At 40.7% G+C, this 17,240-nt stretch overlaps 1 protein-coding gene across 1 annotated transcript in view; it reads left to right on the forward strand.

The window, feature by feature from the left end:
- The window catches only part of LOC117500252 (receptor-type tyrosine-protein phosphatase mu-like), a 154,319-nt gene that overhangs the window by 103,792 nt on the left and 33,287 nt on the right, over window positions 1-17,240 (forward strand). The window contains 5 exon segments of the mRNA XM_034153057.1: window positions 7,807-8,114; window positions 12,514-12,594; window positions 13,240-13,266; window positions 15,047-15,058; window positions 16,258-16,451. Coding sequence (XP_034008948.1) covers window positions 7,807-8,114; window positions 12,514-12,594; window positions 13,240-13,266; window positions 15,047-15,058; window positions 16,258-16,451 — 622 coding nt within the window.

Below are 17,240 nucleotides of genomic sequence, written 5' to 3' on the forward strand. Positions count from 1 at the left end.
AGCTCATGTGATCACAGGATAACCTCCTTTCTATATAGACGTCTCCAACATCATAAAACAATAGCTGTAGCGCTCCTATACTCGCTCTTAATAGGACACATGGTTCCAAATCACTCCTCTGAATGGTAAAGAAGCTTATTCTGCGGCTCTGGCTTCACTGCTTTAGCTCACAGGCTCCCCTCGTACGCTCTTTGTGATGGATGCCGACTAATCTGTCTTGAGATGGCTGTGATCAGAGGAGTGAATGGAGGCTGCCTCACATCAAAGAACATCTCAGAATACACCTGGAGATAATACTACTCTGAATACTCCGCGTGTCACTCATCTTAGATCACAGCTGCATTGGATGGAAAGCCCCGGTGACTTTGGAGAAGTGGTGTCATCAAAGCTAAGCGCGCACATTGACCGAGTTAAGCAGGCAGAGATGAGGTTATCAGTGAAACAATCAAAATATCAGTTTTTGGGGATTTATTTTTTTACCCGCAAATAGGTACAAATATTTGCATAAAGAGGAGATGATAGTTTCTACAATAACAAGTCAATGCATTATTTTTCACAAGAAGATACTGAGATAAAGCTTGTTTTCAAACATGTGTTTTAGTAATTATTTGGGAAATTATTCCTCCATTTGAAGGACATACTGTAATGCCTTAGACGGATTTGTCTGGAGGCGCGTTTGCTTTGATTGACAGGTCTTAGGTTAGCCAAATTGGATATTTGGCTGCTAACACGTTACAGGATGCATTTGAACGCTTAAGCCAAAATGGGTCCCTTCAAAAATGAATGTATGTGACATGAACAGCACAACGTCGACGTTTCCCTGCATTCTCCCGTCAAAATGAATTCGAGGGGTTGCGAATGTTGTGACTCCGCTCCAAAAGCTGACAGGATATCAACATAATATACAGTAATATAAGCTGAAGGAGTAATGATTTCCATTTGAAAATGTGCCATGACTGCAGCAAATAATAATGGATAATTAAAAACACGGCTTTGAGAAATTGGAAATAAATGAATTACCTAAGACTTCTGGATCTCTGTAACCAGCAATGTTTCCTTCGGCACAACTCCTGTGATGTAAAATCAAAACATATTTACATGCGAGATGCCTATTTGAACAATTAATTGATGAGTGGCTCGAAGGTGTTGTATAGCAGTTGATAGCAAATTCAATGACGTCTTGATCAACTGTTTTCCCCTAGTCCTCTAATGGTGCTGTTAATTGTAAATGTATGGATATTTTGCGCACTGCAAGCAAATGGTTTCAGGAGAAATTATAATTACTGTATATGTCATGTGTTATTTTCACCTCTGTAAATTAAGAGTGTAATACTGTACAACACTTTTCAGCTAAATACATCTGGATGTTCATCAATAGGCCTGCATCACCAATTATTTCGGTAATTAACACTAAATATTGATGTGCATCGTGAGAAATTGACGTTGAAAATGATGCTGGAGTGAGCAAGGATGTCCATTTCAATACAACAACCCCCCATCCTCACATGTTTTCTTTATATCTGTCTATGTACAGTAGCATTCATTTGAAGGCACAAGAGCATGTTAGCTAATTGGAAGGAAGATTTGCACCTTGAGGTGTTAAGGCCGAACACCAAAGTGTTGCTTAAAGTTAAGTCATTATAATCATATTGTTACTTCTTTCGGGGCACTAGAAGACTTATTATGAACACATATAACTTCCTAAACCCAAAGTTTATATTACCAAATTAAGGTTTTCTTAAGATTGCTCTCCTCAGAAGTGTTCATCTGCAGTTCTGCTGACAGCCTTCATGAGATGACAACACCTCTATGATTGATGAACCCCATTAATGCTCTTATGCATTCATCAAAGTCTTTTAAAGGCATGAGAACATCCTGCAGTCGCCAAAATATGCACTTTGGGTACATTGCCAGAGGTGGCTGCGGGGGCTGGCTCGCAACACAACATCAGTCAGAGCGCTCATTAGCGATGCAGTTACATGTGTGATCAAATATATGATCGTTCTTTAATCAGGTGTCCGTATACCGGCCGCCCGTCTCCTGCTGCTGGGGACAGGAGGGGGATCAATAGCACGGGGCAAGGGTTGCGATTGGGTTTTTATTCCCGAGAGAGTTCGATTCATCCATCAAGCAGGCATGTTAAATACGAGCACACTTACTGCATCACTGATTGGTCAGGCTTGTCTCGTGCTCCTTGAACCTCAGGTATGTGATCTGACTGTGTAGATAGATGTCTTCTATTAACCAAGATTTTATTCATCTTTTCAAATCGGATTTAAAGTTATCCCTCTCTTAAAAGTCACATTTGGGCAGTGCTGGCCAAAATAGAAGTTTGAGGATTGGCATGTCATCACCAAGTTGATTGAATAATGTGGCTTACTCACAGATCTGGCAGTTATGGAACAACATTATTATTCTATTGTTGTGTTGTTGGCCACCTGGCAAATGTAAGTCCAATATCCCATCTCTTGTTGCTCTGTTTTTGGTCCCTTCCGCTTTCTGAGTGAAATGACTGGATCTATATTTGCTAAATGCTTTACTTGGTGAGCAGCTAGTTGCTAATTGTGTTTATCTGCTGTTTGGTGCAGAGAAGGTGTACTGTGGATTTATATAGCTTTAACAGCTGCCTGTTGAGGCTGGAAACGACGAACCAGAAACCATGAAGTTGGGCGCTGGACAGCTAAACAATGAGCTACAACTCTATTTAAAGCTCTTTAAAAATGGGAAGACCTATGTTAGACTTAGACTGATTTATTGAGTTGTATTTACTTCAGAATGTTGTTGCTCTGTGTCTAATTGGTACATTATTTACTCCGTTGATTTTCAAATGATTAAGTGAAAGGCCCTTACAGTAGGTACACACCAGTTACAGGGTGCTTTGTATCAGTCAATATGTACCATGCCTGACAGCAAAGAAAGTATGATTATATTGATAGATATATGATATATTATACAAATTTGAAGCCATGTTTCCACAACATATCTACTCATGAATTTAGTCTATAAATATTGGTGTTATGTTTTGAGGTTTCTGCCTGCTGTTTTATTGAATCAGCTCAGAGGAAGTGATTTTGTTCAGGAGAGACCAGTCCATATCCATCTGGCAGGTGGACATTCATATCCTAAATCCCTGATGGTGTGATGAGTGCATACATTTCATTGAGTGGGTCTGATGGTAAACAAACCTGTATGCCACTAGCTGCTGTTATTACACTGAACTCATGCAGTGATATATCGAGAATAGAAAAAATGGCTTAAATTGCTTCCTTTTTTACCGGAAACACACAGACGTATAAATCATCATTCATGGGAGGCCTACTAAACGCACCATGTATAACACAATGTGCTCAGGGCAAACACCTTCATTATACCTACAAGCCGAACATGCAGCAAGAATCACATTAATTGGTACAAGCTTTGCAGATTTTTGCACCTACGAGCTCTGAATGTTGATGAGGAGGGGAAGAGAGGAAGAGCAGCTCGAGCAGGGCGAAGGGATCTCATGCTTGGAGTGATAGAGTTTCAGTGCATACGTTTTAAAATGAATTGTCATTTACAAAGTGTCTATCTGTTACACTTTGGCACTGTTCAGGGCTGCTTTCTCTTGCTACTTACTTAACTCTTTATATGTAATGGGATTCAGAGACAGGCAATTGTAATAGTATTAAAAAAACAGTGGACATTATTAGCAAATGATACATATTTTACAATATATATAATATATATTGTAAAATATGTATAATATATATTTTTTTATTAAAAGAAAACATATTAAATACAGTTCATTTTATTTCTTGATTTAAATCAAAAGGAAGTATATTTAATTATCATTCAATAATATGAATATAATTTAAATATAGGAACAAGGAAACCTGAGACTAAAAACGTTTTCTTGTAAGTTTGTCTTGAACTGCCGAAATAGGAAAATACATTTAAAAGAAAAGTACTTTAACAGATACGAAATGTAAAAAATCAATGTCTTTCTAAAGGTAACTCTAAAATGTTATTTACAATATCTGAACATAAGGCTTTTGCTTTAACCAAAAACAGCATTTTTCAGGGTTCAAGGTTCTTTATTTAGTCATGCGAACATAGCTACAGTGTAGTTATGCCGATGAAAGTCTTGTGTCACACAAAACACAGATAAACAGAAAAAATATAGCGCAAGTAAATAGTAATACAAAAAGAAAAATAGTTTGAAATAGTGAAATAAGAGTCTATATGCAAGTTATTGAAATAGGATATATAGGTAAATCATTTTTTTATATGTTTTAAGTAGCAGCCAGATGAATATTAGGGATGTTGTTTCAACAGTTCAGGTGTTTAACAGTCGTATTGCCTGTGGGATGAAACTCCCCGAGTTGAGAATGTTATTGTGTTAATGTTATTTCTAATCTCTCTCTGTGGTGTTTTTTAGCACAACTAATTCCTATCTTCAAAAAGTGAATTAAACATGAGTTATGAAGAACAAACTTCACTTCAGTGTTTGTGTGAAAAAATACAAATTTGTACAGAATCGATGAAAGCAATCATTTGGCAGATAAACGATTTTCCTGTCACTGAATAGTCTGCATTCAGACATAGTTTCTATCATTGTTGCTGATGTTTCTCCTGCTAAAGTAAATGAATAGGACTGAGATAGAAATATGATTGATGGACAGGAAAGAATGTGTGAAAGATGGAGACATGTTTGAATTGAGACACAGTGCAAACAACCACTGAAGTGCCCCCACTGCGCGAATCAAAGACGCTTCTGTTGCCCCTCCCAGCTGCGTGTCACTCATCTAACACACACACAAATGCTGTGGGTGTGTGTGGATCCTCTAATGAAGCCTTCTTTGTCCCGGTGTCACAAGGTTTAGGCTGTGCCAGTGCAGAAATGAGGCCCACCATGCTGAGCCTAAGGTTTTGAAGCTTTTAGAAGTTGCAGCGGCATCACCTCCCGCAGAACTGAGATTCTGGCAAACAGGCGCAGACACACAACTCACGCGGCTTCCTTTTTGTTGTAGCTGCACTCGCAGAGTTAGGAGCTCTGCTCACTTAGATCCTAGATCTGCCACGACTGTCATGTACGGCCTGCAGACAATCCCTCTAATGAGAGTTGCCTAATATAGTTACCTGCAGTGTTAGCTCGGTCTTTACTTCTACAAACACCTCTGCCATCTGTCTGCCTCTTCCTTCATATGCACATTCACTGCTGCTCACAGACATTTGTGATTTTATTGTCAGGCATGCCTGCAAGCAATCAGTCCTGTACATTTCTTGTTGGAATCTTTCAATGTGCAGCTTTTACTCCAACTATCCGGGGATATGATAAATGGTCACATTCATCAAGATGCACAAACACTCAACTCCACACTTCCTCGTACTATCTCTGTCAGCACATCAGAGCCAGTAATATAGTCATCTATCATTACATTTTCCCCTCTTACAAATGAGGAGAGAATAGCATGCCAATTAATCTTCATCTAACACCCACGGTGCCTTGCAAACATCCCACTATTGCTGGTGCTTTCCTCATTTTGGCACTGGTGTCTGTGCAGCCTCGATTATCTCCAACGCTCATTCTTCAGCAGCTACACAGGCCAGGAAAGAGAATCCAAATCCTAACAGACGCGGAAACAGGAACAGTGATACAGTTTTAAAACATGGATTATAGTTGTTCCTAATAGTCTTCTCCATGAGTGCACACAGTGCTGAATCAGTCTTAAGATTGCCTCGGGTACATACAGCCCCCCCCTCCCCTCCCCTCCTCAGTCCTCCCTTTGACAATATGAAGCTATATCGTAAAAAAAGAGACAAGATTGCCATTTTGTTTCCGACTCTAATTGAAGATTAAAGACAAAAAGTGAGTCCGGCAGATGAAAATGTCACTACTTTGTCACTTTGCGTTCTGAAGAACGGATCCACTATTAGCCTCACGTCGCGGCCTTCAGAGCAAATGACTGTTTGAAGGCAGCGGGGGCCTGTTGCCATATGGCACCAGACAGCGACAAAATTGAATAAACAGAGGAGATTTGCGAAAACAAAGCAGCAGGAGTGCATCATTAGATCGCAGTTGTCCGTGAGAGAGACTGCAATTCAAATAGGCAGAGGGGTCACACAGAGAGTAACAAAGTGCGGGGATCAGTGTGAGGGCTGCCATAGTTAATTCTCACTCCGCTCACTCCCCTCCAGCTACAGAGCAGCCGCAGACATCAGACACCGCTACAGCTTACAGTGTTGCTGCTCAAGCTGTTTGCCATTTTTCTGATGTCTCTGGAAATACACTGTAGTAGGTTAACTCCTCAGAGTGATAATGAGAAGCATTACTTATCATCCTGGGGACATTTTATTATGCAAGTGGTGTTTTCTGGAAGGTTAAAGGTCGGCTTCAGAACAGCACCCCTTCAGGGATTCAGTCTTAGTACAGTTCAGGGTCAAAGGTTGAGAAACCCAGCAAACTTGTTTAGACTCAAAAGTCCAACTTTTAAAATATTTGAGGTTTCTCATTTTGCAGCGTAGTTATTCAATGTATGCAGTCATTTTTTCAGTTTGCCTTGCTTTATTATTTTATATAAATAGTGGTTCATTATTATAACAAGAATCAGAATGATATTTTTTGTAATATCTCTTGCTGTGTAGTTGCGTTAAAATGAAATAATACAAGCAGTAATAAACTAAGTCTAGACTGTCAAGGTAATGTTGCATCTACTGTTGAGCAGACTTTAATCAAATGTATTACAGTCTTACATTTCAACAAAAAAGCATAATAATGTATGTCAGTATTTAATATATTCCATGTACTAGTGTTTCAGGGACAACGTTGAGTTAGTACAGTTATTCATTTGAAGTGTAATAGTTTTGTAATCAACTTAATAGTTAATAGGCTTTTGCAACACTTTGTGGTGATCTTCAACTATTGCGATATACATTTAGTCCACTCCGTTTATAACAGTAAGAATAGACATACTGTAACATTAGATAATAGAAAACGTATGAGAGAAATCATACAAGTTATAAATAATAAATATCCTGTGTACATGTTTTCATGCAATTGCTAAAACAGAGCATCATACTCTTATCCGTCTAATATCTATGTGAAGGCAGCTCCAGCAACAACAGAAGCTCATGACCCTTGCATGTGTGTTGTGACCAGGGACAAACAGCGAGCCCTGGTCACAAGACCTTAAAGTCTCGCTGGTGTACAAAGGGGTGAAAAGTTCATGAATGAATGCCTGAGTGTGGACAGCTTTATCGGGGAAAGGTCAAAATCTTGTCTGATCTAGTTATTCACAGTCAGTAAAGTGTAGCCAGGACAGGTGAGGTGAGCTCGGCATCTGCTTTTACAAACTTAGAATCCATCTGCAGTCTTTTTATGCATACAGTACACGTTGATCTGTGCTTGTGTGTGCTTCCCTGTGCGTTCACTCCCTACACAATGCTCTAATGGTGTTTGATCTGGAGCAGATTGCTTGTAGGCTCCAGCACATCAGCTCAAAGTAGGTCAATAAAAGCAGGTTGACTGTTTCAGTTCACCGTTCAGCAGCCTGTATTCTCCCGCCTCCAAAATCCTATAGCTAATTTTAAATCATCAGGGCCCCTGATGTATTTGGGTTAGGGTGTCACACCTTTCCACACTTTCAAGGATTTATGTGGCACTGCTTGAAAAAGCCTAATAATAAAACCTAATGTGACCGCAACCCAGGAAACATTAGCCATCTCATTACATCTGAGTCATTTCCCCCCCCCTGCGTCATATCAGATCAATTCAGGAGCAGTCATTGTTGCTTTGGTCTGATTGATGTTTTTTTATTTCTTCTAAAGGAAATTGGCCAAGAAGCGTAAGGAGACTTTGAACAGCACCCGCCAGGAGATGACAGTGATGGTCAACTCCATGGACAAGAGCTACACGGAGCAGGGCACCAACTGTGACGAGGCCCTGTCCTTCATGGACACACACAACCACACGCTGAACACACGCAGCGAGTGTGCGCTCACACTCAACGGCCGCAGCGAGTGTGCGCTCACACTGAATGGACGAAGTGAATGTGCGCTAACACTGAATGGACGAAGTGAATGCGCGCTAACGCTCAACGGGCGCAGCGAGTGTGCGCTCACTCTCAACGGGCGAGGTAAGATGGCCCTGCATCGGCCTACCTGGCTTTCACAGTCACGCACACACGCACACACACACACACACACACACTCTACACACACAGCATGGTGGAAGCAATTTATTTGGTTTGGTCAGGTGAGAAGGAAATCAGAGTTGGCTGCACACCAAATATTCCCACTGGAATAAAACTTTACATTTGAGTCTTGGTCCTCTTCCAAGTGAACTGTGGAGTTTCTGGGGGAACATATTCAGGAAAAAAAACAAGTTGATAATAAATCCTCATCATTGACTCCCCCACAAAAACCATCCAAATCTGCAAAACAATAGGTATCAAAACTCATCGTGAGACCATGTGACTGTTTCCTATTATCATGATTTGAGTGTTTATCTATTCGCCCTTTTTGGTCATTTACCACATCCAGTTTCATAAATGAGTGAGAATGGGTTTTTAATGAAGAGCCGTCTAAATGTCTCTTTGTTTTTCTGTGTTTGGCTTGTTCTAACCTAGAATCTATTCAGCCAGTGCAAACTATTTTAAACTGAATTTGTAGCTTTGGAAAATCTACCAGTGCTAGTGTTAGCCAATAGGGAATGGGCTTCTTCATATTAGTTTAACAGATTTAACTTGTTTCTTAAGCAAGAGATTCATCGCTTTTCTCAAAATCTCAAGGGTTTTTCGTCCCCTTTTTCTTTTTTTTTCATTTCCTATAATTATCTATATTTTTACTGAAAGTAACTTAAAGGTGGGGTAGGTACGTTTGAGAAACCGGCTCGAGATACACTTTTTGTTATATTCCATGGAATGCTCTTAACATCCCGATAGCAATGAATATCTTAAGTGCTTTGACAAAAAATCCATAAAAAAAGGTCATCTGTGGAAGCTGTAATACTGTAAAAAGCACGACCAATCATTTTAGCTGGCCCGGCTAAAATAACTGGATGGCCTACCTGCCTGTCAGCCTTCCATCTGTGCACAAACTTATCTCGTGCCCTCATTGGTCATGTGCGCGTTTGTGTGTGTTGGAGGAGGGGCTCTGTAAGGAAGTGGCAGATTTTTTTCCGGCTGTGTATTTTCAAATTCCAGCGCACTCGAGCTGGTTTCTCCAAAATGACCTACCCCACCTTTAAACTCAGATATATTGTAATAGTCAGTAAGCTATTTCTTTTTTCAAAGCATTATGCACATAAAGTACCCAGCCCACCTGGGCTGACAAAACACTACAAACATAACAAACAGAGCAATAACATAGTTTGATAGAACAGATGAAATACACCTTTTATGCATGCAACAACAAAGCACTTATGAACACAATCCATCTCCTTAGACATTACAGCTATTAATCACACATCTGAGACACAGACTGTGCCTTTAACACATCAAACATAAAGTGTCTCCCACTATTTTAGCAAGCATTTTACACTTTGTCTGTAAACCGGTACCTACATTGATCAGGCATAGAAAACAAATCAATCAGGACATTCTGCAGACATTTCAATGTAACGCCTATATCTAATAGTGTGATATAAAGGACAATAGAACAAAAAGTGCATCTCGTTTCCGACCCCTCTTAGATCACACAGGTGACACTTTCTATTTTCCTCTGAAATTGAGTGGAAATGTCCGGTTTTCACCGCCAGAGGCAAGAAACCTCCCCACTGAGCTCAGACAGCCCTCTGCTCTCTGCTCAGGTCACAGGTGACACCGTGCTCTGGATGGTAAATTACTTTCTCAATGTTGGTTTACAGTGTACTTCAAACTTCTTGTGTCCATTTCTGTTTATCATTTTCAAATGTTATTCTTTTAAGCCTAATTATACTAAAACATAATTCATTTCTTTATCTATTTACATGAATTGGATAAGTTATGCGGCCCAAAAATAATTATTTGATAGAGTTTTTAGAAAATGAGCGTGTTATTAGGCATGTTGATTAATCAATACCACAGTTTCAACGTAAAAATAATATTCATGATGATAATAATATTAGTTTACTATGAGGTGTTGCTTAACGGCACTGCACTATGACTCAACTGGTATAGCTGCATTCAAATTGCAAACACTTATTAGCAATCTCTAAGGAGTCTTCAAAAACCAATATAATCCAGGCTACTTCAAATCCCCAACCAGACCTTAAATTGAACAGTAAACACAAACTCCAAGTTCCTGAACTCAGCACCTTCTGTTTCCAATTCAAGGAGAAAACGCACAACACATGCTCTTGTGTGATAACCTATTAATTTCCTCCGTCCCAGGTTAAACGTAATGCTTTGTTGATGGACAGCTCAGCTAAATCTGCACCCAGGGCTTGACCTGGTATAATCCCAGTCAAAACCATCAGATTAAAACTCCACAGCAGCTTCTGTCTACACACCCCTGCAGGGGGATGAGCCCCAAAGATGCTCTGACCTTGATTAACTGTCTGTAAGTGTGGATGTTCAAATCTGGCCCTCTGTCTGCCACTGCAAATGATTTAAATGCATTACTTTTGTACCCAGAGTGATGCCTTTAATGCCGTTCCTAAGCCCCCTGATGTCTCCATGACCTTATATGCCTGTCAATCGTGTCATTTGGGCTCAAAACACCATGGCAGACGGATTATAGTCCTGAACATACTGCACTCATGACCTTAACTCTATTAGCATGGAAGTTGGATCTGATGACACATGAGCAGTGACAAGCTTTGACTGTTGTGCTTTTGAATTGTGCTCTACTTTAGTATGTCAATCTTAGTATTTATTTACTTATTTAGTTTTCATATACTTCAACTATACCTGAGCATTTTCCATTCTACTGTATGCTACATTATATTTATTCAACTGCATTTCATTCATGCTCCATTGTATTCATTTTTACTTAACTTATGTACATTACTTTTCGCATGTTAAATTTGAACCTACAAATAATATGATTGTCCTGTAACATGTGGTTAATGGACTGTATTTATACTGCGTTTTATCCAAACATTACAACTCCTCAAAGCTCTTTACAAGTCATCATTCACCCATTCACACCCCATTCATACAGAGCAATGTGTGCAAGAAAGCTAACATTCACACACATTCACACACTGTTGGCCATGCCATCTGGAGGAACTCAGGGATACATTGACAAGTTATTTATTTATTTATTTGACCTTTATTTACCCAGGAAAGTCTCATTGAGATAAAAAATCTCTTTTGCAAAAAAAGCAATATCATATTAGGAGCATCATCATAAAAATCCTCTACAGACGGTTATCTACTTCTCGGTCACTAAGAAGCCCTGTCGGACCTGATCTTGTTGACTGCAGGACCGGGATCGAACAAACAACTCTCCAATTGAGAGAAGGCCACACTACCTCACAGTCAAATATGTGTGTTCATGCAACACAATAGCGTTGTCAAAAATATCAAAATTGAATATGTGTTATATCTTTTGAATAAGTGGTTGAAATTCCAACACCCATGAATTTCCATTACCATTGCAATATTTGTTTATTCTGACAAGGTCTCAAGATTTCTACTGTCGCCACCAAGGTCAATGGAGTTGTGTTCAAGCGCTTTGAGCACCAGGAAAAGCGCTATATAGATAACATGTATTATTTAAAAAAATAACATTAACCATAGAGTAAGTGATAAAAACATGTTGTAACTAGAAGGAGAAGAAGAAGAAAAACCTCCCTATTTTACAATAATAATAATTTGGGATTCAGATACTCCAGAATATAACAGATTCTTATTTAGCCCGTGCCACCCCCTTCCACCAAGTTTTAAACAAACAAACATGACCTCCTTGGGCAAAGGTAATGATAATATAATTGACATTCTTGTTCATCGTGGTATTGCTTTCTTTCCTTAAAGTGGACCTATCATGCTATATTATAATAATATAGTGTAGGGCCATACCTATATAAGGCATATTTATACTTTTTTTTTTTTCAAAATACCAAACAGATCATGCATTTTAGCCATGCCTCATTTCGCTCAATTTGCACTTTTTTAGTTCTGTTTTTGCAAGGGCTGATTCAGTGAGAACAGCACCACCTACAGGCCTGGCATATGTACTACAGCGTCTCCAGCGCTTTCGAACGGCAATGGCCGTGGCTGTCTCCTCCTGATTGGTGGAGTTGGCCCAATAGCCGTAGCGCCACCGTCCTGACGTCAGGACAGTGTTCAAATCTGGATCAGTTTTTATCAGATCCGTTGCAGCCCCTTTTTTAGAGATTTGGGTATGGAGGAAAATAGAGAGGGTTGTGTTTTCTGACACTTGGTGAGTTCCCTGGAACACCGGGGACACATATTCATGTATAAAAGACGTACAAAAGTGCATTTTGCATGATAGGTCCCCTTTAAGGTATACGTTTTGAATACTACCTCCACCACTAAGCGATACCAGACTATTGATTCTCTTGTGTTGTTTTCTTTTCTCCATTTCTAGTCGGATCACCCCCCTCCTCCTTCACTCTGCCTAAAGCCAACACTCTCAGTACTTCAATCCCCCCCAACTCCTACTACCCAGGTAAACACGCAGTATTTCCTCTGATAATCCTGTATGTCAACAGAGAAGTGTTCACTATAGAAGCAGAAGGTGTTCAATTCAGTCATCATGAAACCTAGGCTCTCAGGATAAATGAGTAAGAGACAATATTGCCAAATAAGTGTTAATTAGTTTTATGTTCCCGGTAAGAGCCTTTTTTATGTAAATTGCATACTAATAAAGTAATGTGTGGTGTGAATGAATTTAGGTGTTTTAATAAATTAGGAAACAATTTCACAAATGAGAAGGTAGATAAATTGACTTTGGATGGGTTTTACACTCTGCTACATCTCCAGTTATAACCAAAAGTGTTTTTAGTTCATTTTGCTCAGAAGGAATTTAGCTGTTCAATCATGAATTTAATTTCTCCAGAAAAAAGCCAATCATAATTGTGTGTCTTGTGTAATCAGATCACAGCTCATTGATCAGATGGAGCAGAGGGCAGCTAGATTTATAATCAACTAAACTTGGTGTTTAGCTCTTATGGAAAATATGATAAGTTTCTTGTTATGGCTGCTTGGCAGGAAACCAACAAACTGTCTTGTTTTTGTTGTTTTTCTTGGCTTTTATTCACTGCAACTCTCTTTCCTCCTCCAACTTCTGCACTTGTTATGGGGGTATGAGCAGATCCCTTTGTGCCAACTGCTATCTTAGGTGAGACCCATTTCCTTTTCCCATTGCTGTTGATTATTTATTCTTATTTCTACCTTGAAGAAAATAACAATGCATTACATTTATAAGATCGCTGTTTTGAAGACTTACCTACAGATTATTGTTTTTCCCACTTATGGTTTTGGTTGGCTCTTTTTTTACTAGAGATGGCTTCCTCACCTTCATACCTGCCTGCTGCTTCTCCCCCTCCTCCCCCCCATCCCCACATCCTCCCTCCTCCATCCTCCCTCCCCTCCCTCCCTCCCTCTCCCCCCCCTCCCCGTCAAAGAGGGGCTCTCCTGGGCTGAGGCTGGCTTCACTCCATCCCATCCGCATTGCGTGTCGTGCGTGTGATGTCACATACGTGTTTGACCTCTCATATGCATGGACAGACATGTGGACTGGATGTGGGGGAGTGTTTATGGGGGGGGGGGGGCAACGGGGGGTGTGGGGGGGGGGGGGGTTGGCTTGAAGGGGTGGGGGATAGTTTGCCCCAGTGCCAAGGCTACAGTGTGCTGAAGCCCTAGCAGCTGCACTGAGACACAAACAGAAAGTAAACAGTGAAGGGGACACAGAAAAACACTCTCTCTTGGCCCCCCTCACACACAAAAAACCAGGATGCGTTCAGTCTGAACATATAAAGTCTTGCATTAGCTGTGCTGCCCTCCCCCCCCCCCCTCCCCTCTCTCCCTCACTACGCATTGAACTCCCCTCCCTCCCTCCAAAACAACAACCTTTTCTATTATTCTTTTTAATGTCGCTCCCCCTGCCTTTGGCTAACTGCTAGTGACCTACTTGTTTTCGTTTTTTGCCACGTCTTGTTCCGTGATAAAATAGAATTACAAAAAAGCATTTTGTTCTTCTGTTAATTATTACCGGCCTTTGTTGAATACGCACAGCAGCCCAAAGTGCAGTGTCTTAAACGAGCAGATGCTTTTTATAACAGCGGAGCACAAAATGTAGCTACTAAGTGGGGCACTAGAACTGTAATAATGAAATACTCAAGGCCAAGCAGATGCAATAGGCAACTCCAGCTTCAACACAAGCACCATAACTGCACTTACAAGTACACAACTTAGTTAAGGCGTATTTTTCCTCTTTCTCCAAACAAGTGCAACTCAAAGCAGGGCATTTCATCATCGCTGATGTGACAGCTGCTTACGTTAGTTCCACATTTAATGAAGCATGAAACAATTAACATGAAATTACCGCAGCCAGAAAAGGTTACATGCTTTCAATTGTGACAGTCAGTCACATCATTGTCTCATCAGTTGAGGTTAATGATCAAAACTGATTAGAACATTGGTAATGTTTTTGATTTTATTGCACACAGAAAAAGGCATAAATACAGGTGTCACCAGTACCACATGCAAATATAATTATAGCAATTGGAGAAAGACATTCAAATGTCAGGATACTCAAAAATCTATTGGCGTCATTCAAATATGCAAGTCACAGCTTTAAAACGATAACAGCTTGTTCCAAAGATGACCCGTATATCACCATTATTTTCTCCCCTGAAATCCATGACTTCCTTGTTTTGTTCTTTTACTTTTGTCTTGCACTGTTGAAATTGCCCCATCCATCCCAACATCCCCCCCCCTTTGACTTAGGCTTTCTACCACTTTGGACTGAGCAGGCATGTGATCTTGCCCTGTAGCGTAGCTCTAAAACTACTGTAACAGGTTCTCATGCTGTATTGTTGCTTATCCCCTCTCTCCTCTCTCTTCTCCTCTCTTTTTCTTTACATACGTAACCTCTTATGTATCTGCTATCTAAAAAGTGCCCATTAATGGTAAGTTTTCCCAAGTGGGCCCTGGGTTGGGGGAAGGAGGTGGTGTTTTTACTCGTAAAGCAAGCCAAAAGTGAGAGGCTGCTTCTGACATGGACATTTTGACATTTATTGCATGACCAGTGGACATGTTAGCATCTCACCACCCTCCGTACCGTGCCACCAAGCCACCATTAGCCTAGCATGGTCAAAGTGCGTACAGTGCGCCATGGCAGCATCACCCCATGCATTCTCCTCCCATCTCCGCTTCCCTCCTGTTTTAAGTTATTCTTTTGGTTTGATTTGATTTTTCATTTATCGGGGAACAAACGGGTGGCAGGGGGTTTGAATCGGCGCTGTGATTGTGTGATGCTTCTGACGGTGCCTGCTGCGACATGCTCACTGTGGCCCACCGCACCCCCACCTCACATCCTCCTCCTCCTCCTCCTCCTCCTCCATGTTTCTGGACACCCTCCATCGTCCGCTGGCTCCCCACAGCATCTGTGCCTCATGTCTGCCACTCACTGGATTACAGTATGAAAGAGCTGGAACGACTCAATAAGAGCTGCTGCCCAAACCAGCATACTGTAGTGCCAGTAAAAAAAAAAAAGAATAAAAAAAAAGGGAGTAAACTTGTTGTTTTACAGCATCTTCATGTGGATTTTACAATGGCTCTTTACTGTTTCCAGCAGTCGAGGGCCGCTGACTCCTATTCTGACAGTAGCCGTATTAGATGCTAATAGTGTAAGTGCTTTACTTAAACGGCCTCGTATGTTCCCGGCTATGAGCTGTCATACAGTACACTAGGCCTGTAGTATTGAATATTTTCCAGCCACACAGATGGACAGATGGACCTGAACCTTCCCACCACATGATTCATCCTATTACTCAATGATGTTGTGTTGTTGTGACCATCCATAACAAACAGATTACTAGTTAAAAGTTGTTTGTCAATCTGGAGGGTGGTGACATAATGCTTAGCAGTAAATGAGATAATGTGCCATCTGTTAATGGGAACAGTTGTAACTGAGATATGATTTGGTTGAAGATGGACAACAAAAACTCTTTTATATGTCAATGAACTCGTAAAATACAGCTGAAATATACTGCGTTAAGCATTATGTCATCCACGTGTATCTGATAACAATATACTGATCAATCATCCAGCTCCCACCTCTCCCTGCTGACCTGCTCCGGCCTGTCCCTGTGTTTGTGTCCCGCAGACGAGAGCCAGAACATGGGCAGCGACACCAGCAGTTTGGTGCAGTCTCACACTCACTCTCTGAGGAAGCGTGAGCCGGTGGATATACCGTACCAGACGGGTAAGCTGCACCCGGCCATCCGCGTGGCCGACCTCCTGCAGCACATCACCCAGATGAAATGCTCCGAGGGCTACGGCTTCAAGGAGGAGTACGAGGTAGGACGCAACCCAGCTGTCACCCCCCACTATTAAGGTTGCAAACACAAATAAAGCCCCGTGATAGACTTGTATGATCTCTACGGAAATCCTTGAGTGGAAATGTTTTTAAGTCTTATACAGAGGTAGGAAGTAAGTACATTACTACTCCACTACATTTAAAAGGGAATATATTTAATTATACACCACTACATTCATTTAACAGCTTAAAGGTAGGGTAGGTAAGTTTGAGAAACCGGCTCGAGATACACTTTTTGTTATATTCCATGGAATGCTCTTAACATCCCGATAGCAATGAATATCTTAAGTGCTTTGACAAAAAATCCATTAAAAAATGTCATCTGTGGAAGCCGTAGTACTGTAAAAAGCACGACCAATCATTTGAGCCGGCCCGGCTAAAATAACTGGATGGCCTACCTGCCTGTCAGCCTTCCATCTGTGCACAAACTTATCTCGTGCCCTCATTGGTCATGTGCGCGTTCGTGTGTGTTGGAGGAGGGGCTCTGTAAGGAAGTGGCAGATTTTCTCCGGTTGTGTACTTTCAAATTCTAGCGATCTCGAGCCGGTTTCTCAAACTTACCTACCCCACCTTTAAGACAATTTTAGCTAAATGCATCTCTAGAAATTAAACTCTTTAAGTCCAAAAAGAGTCTAATTATTTTTATATTTTACAAAAACTCAATCAGAACTTTGTTTGTCTATAACTATATGCTACTTAATGCAACAATATTATCTAGAAATGTGAATGTCACATACACATATGATTATACACACACACAAAGGCAATTT

The sequence above is a fragment of the Trematomus bernacchii genome, unplaced genomic scaffold (assembly GCF_902827165.1).
Source record: "Trematomus bernacchii unplaced genomic scaffold, fTreBer1.1, whole genome shotgun sequence".
NCBI classification, from domain to species: domain Eukaryota; kingdom Metazoa; phylum Chordata; class Actinopteri; order Perciformes; family Nototheniidae; genus Trematomus; species Trematomus bernacchii.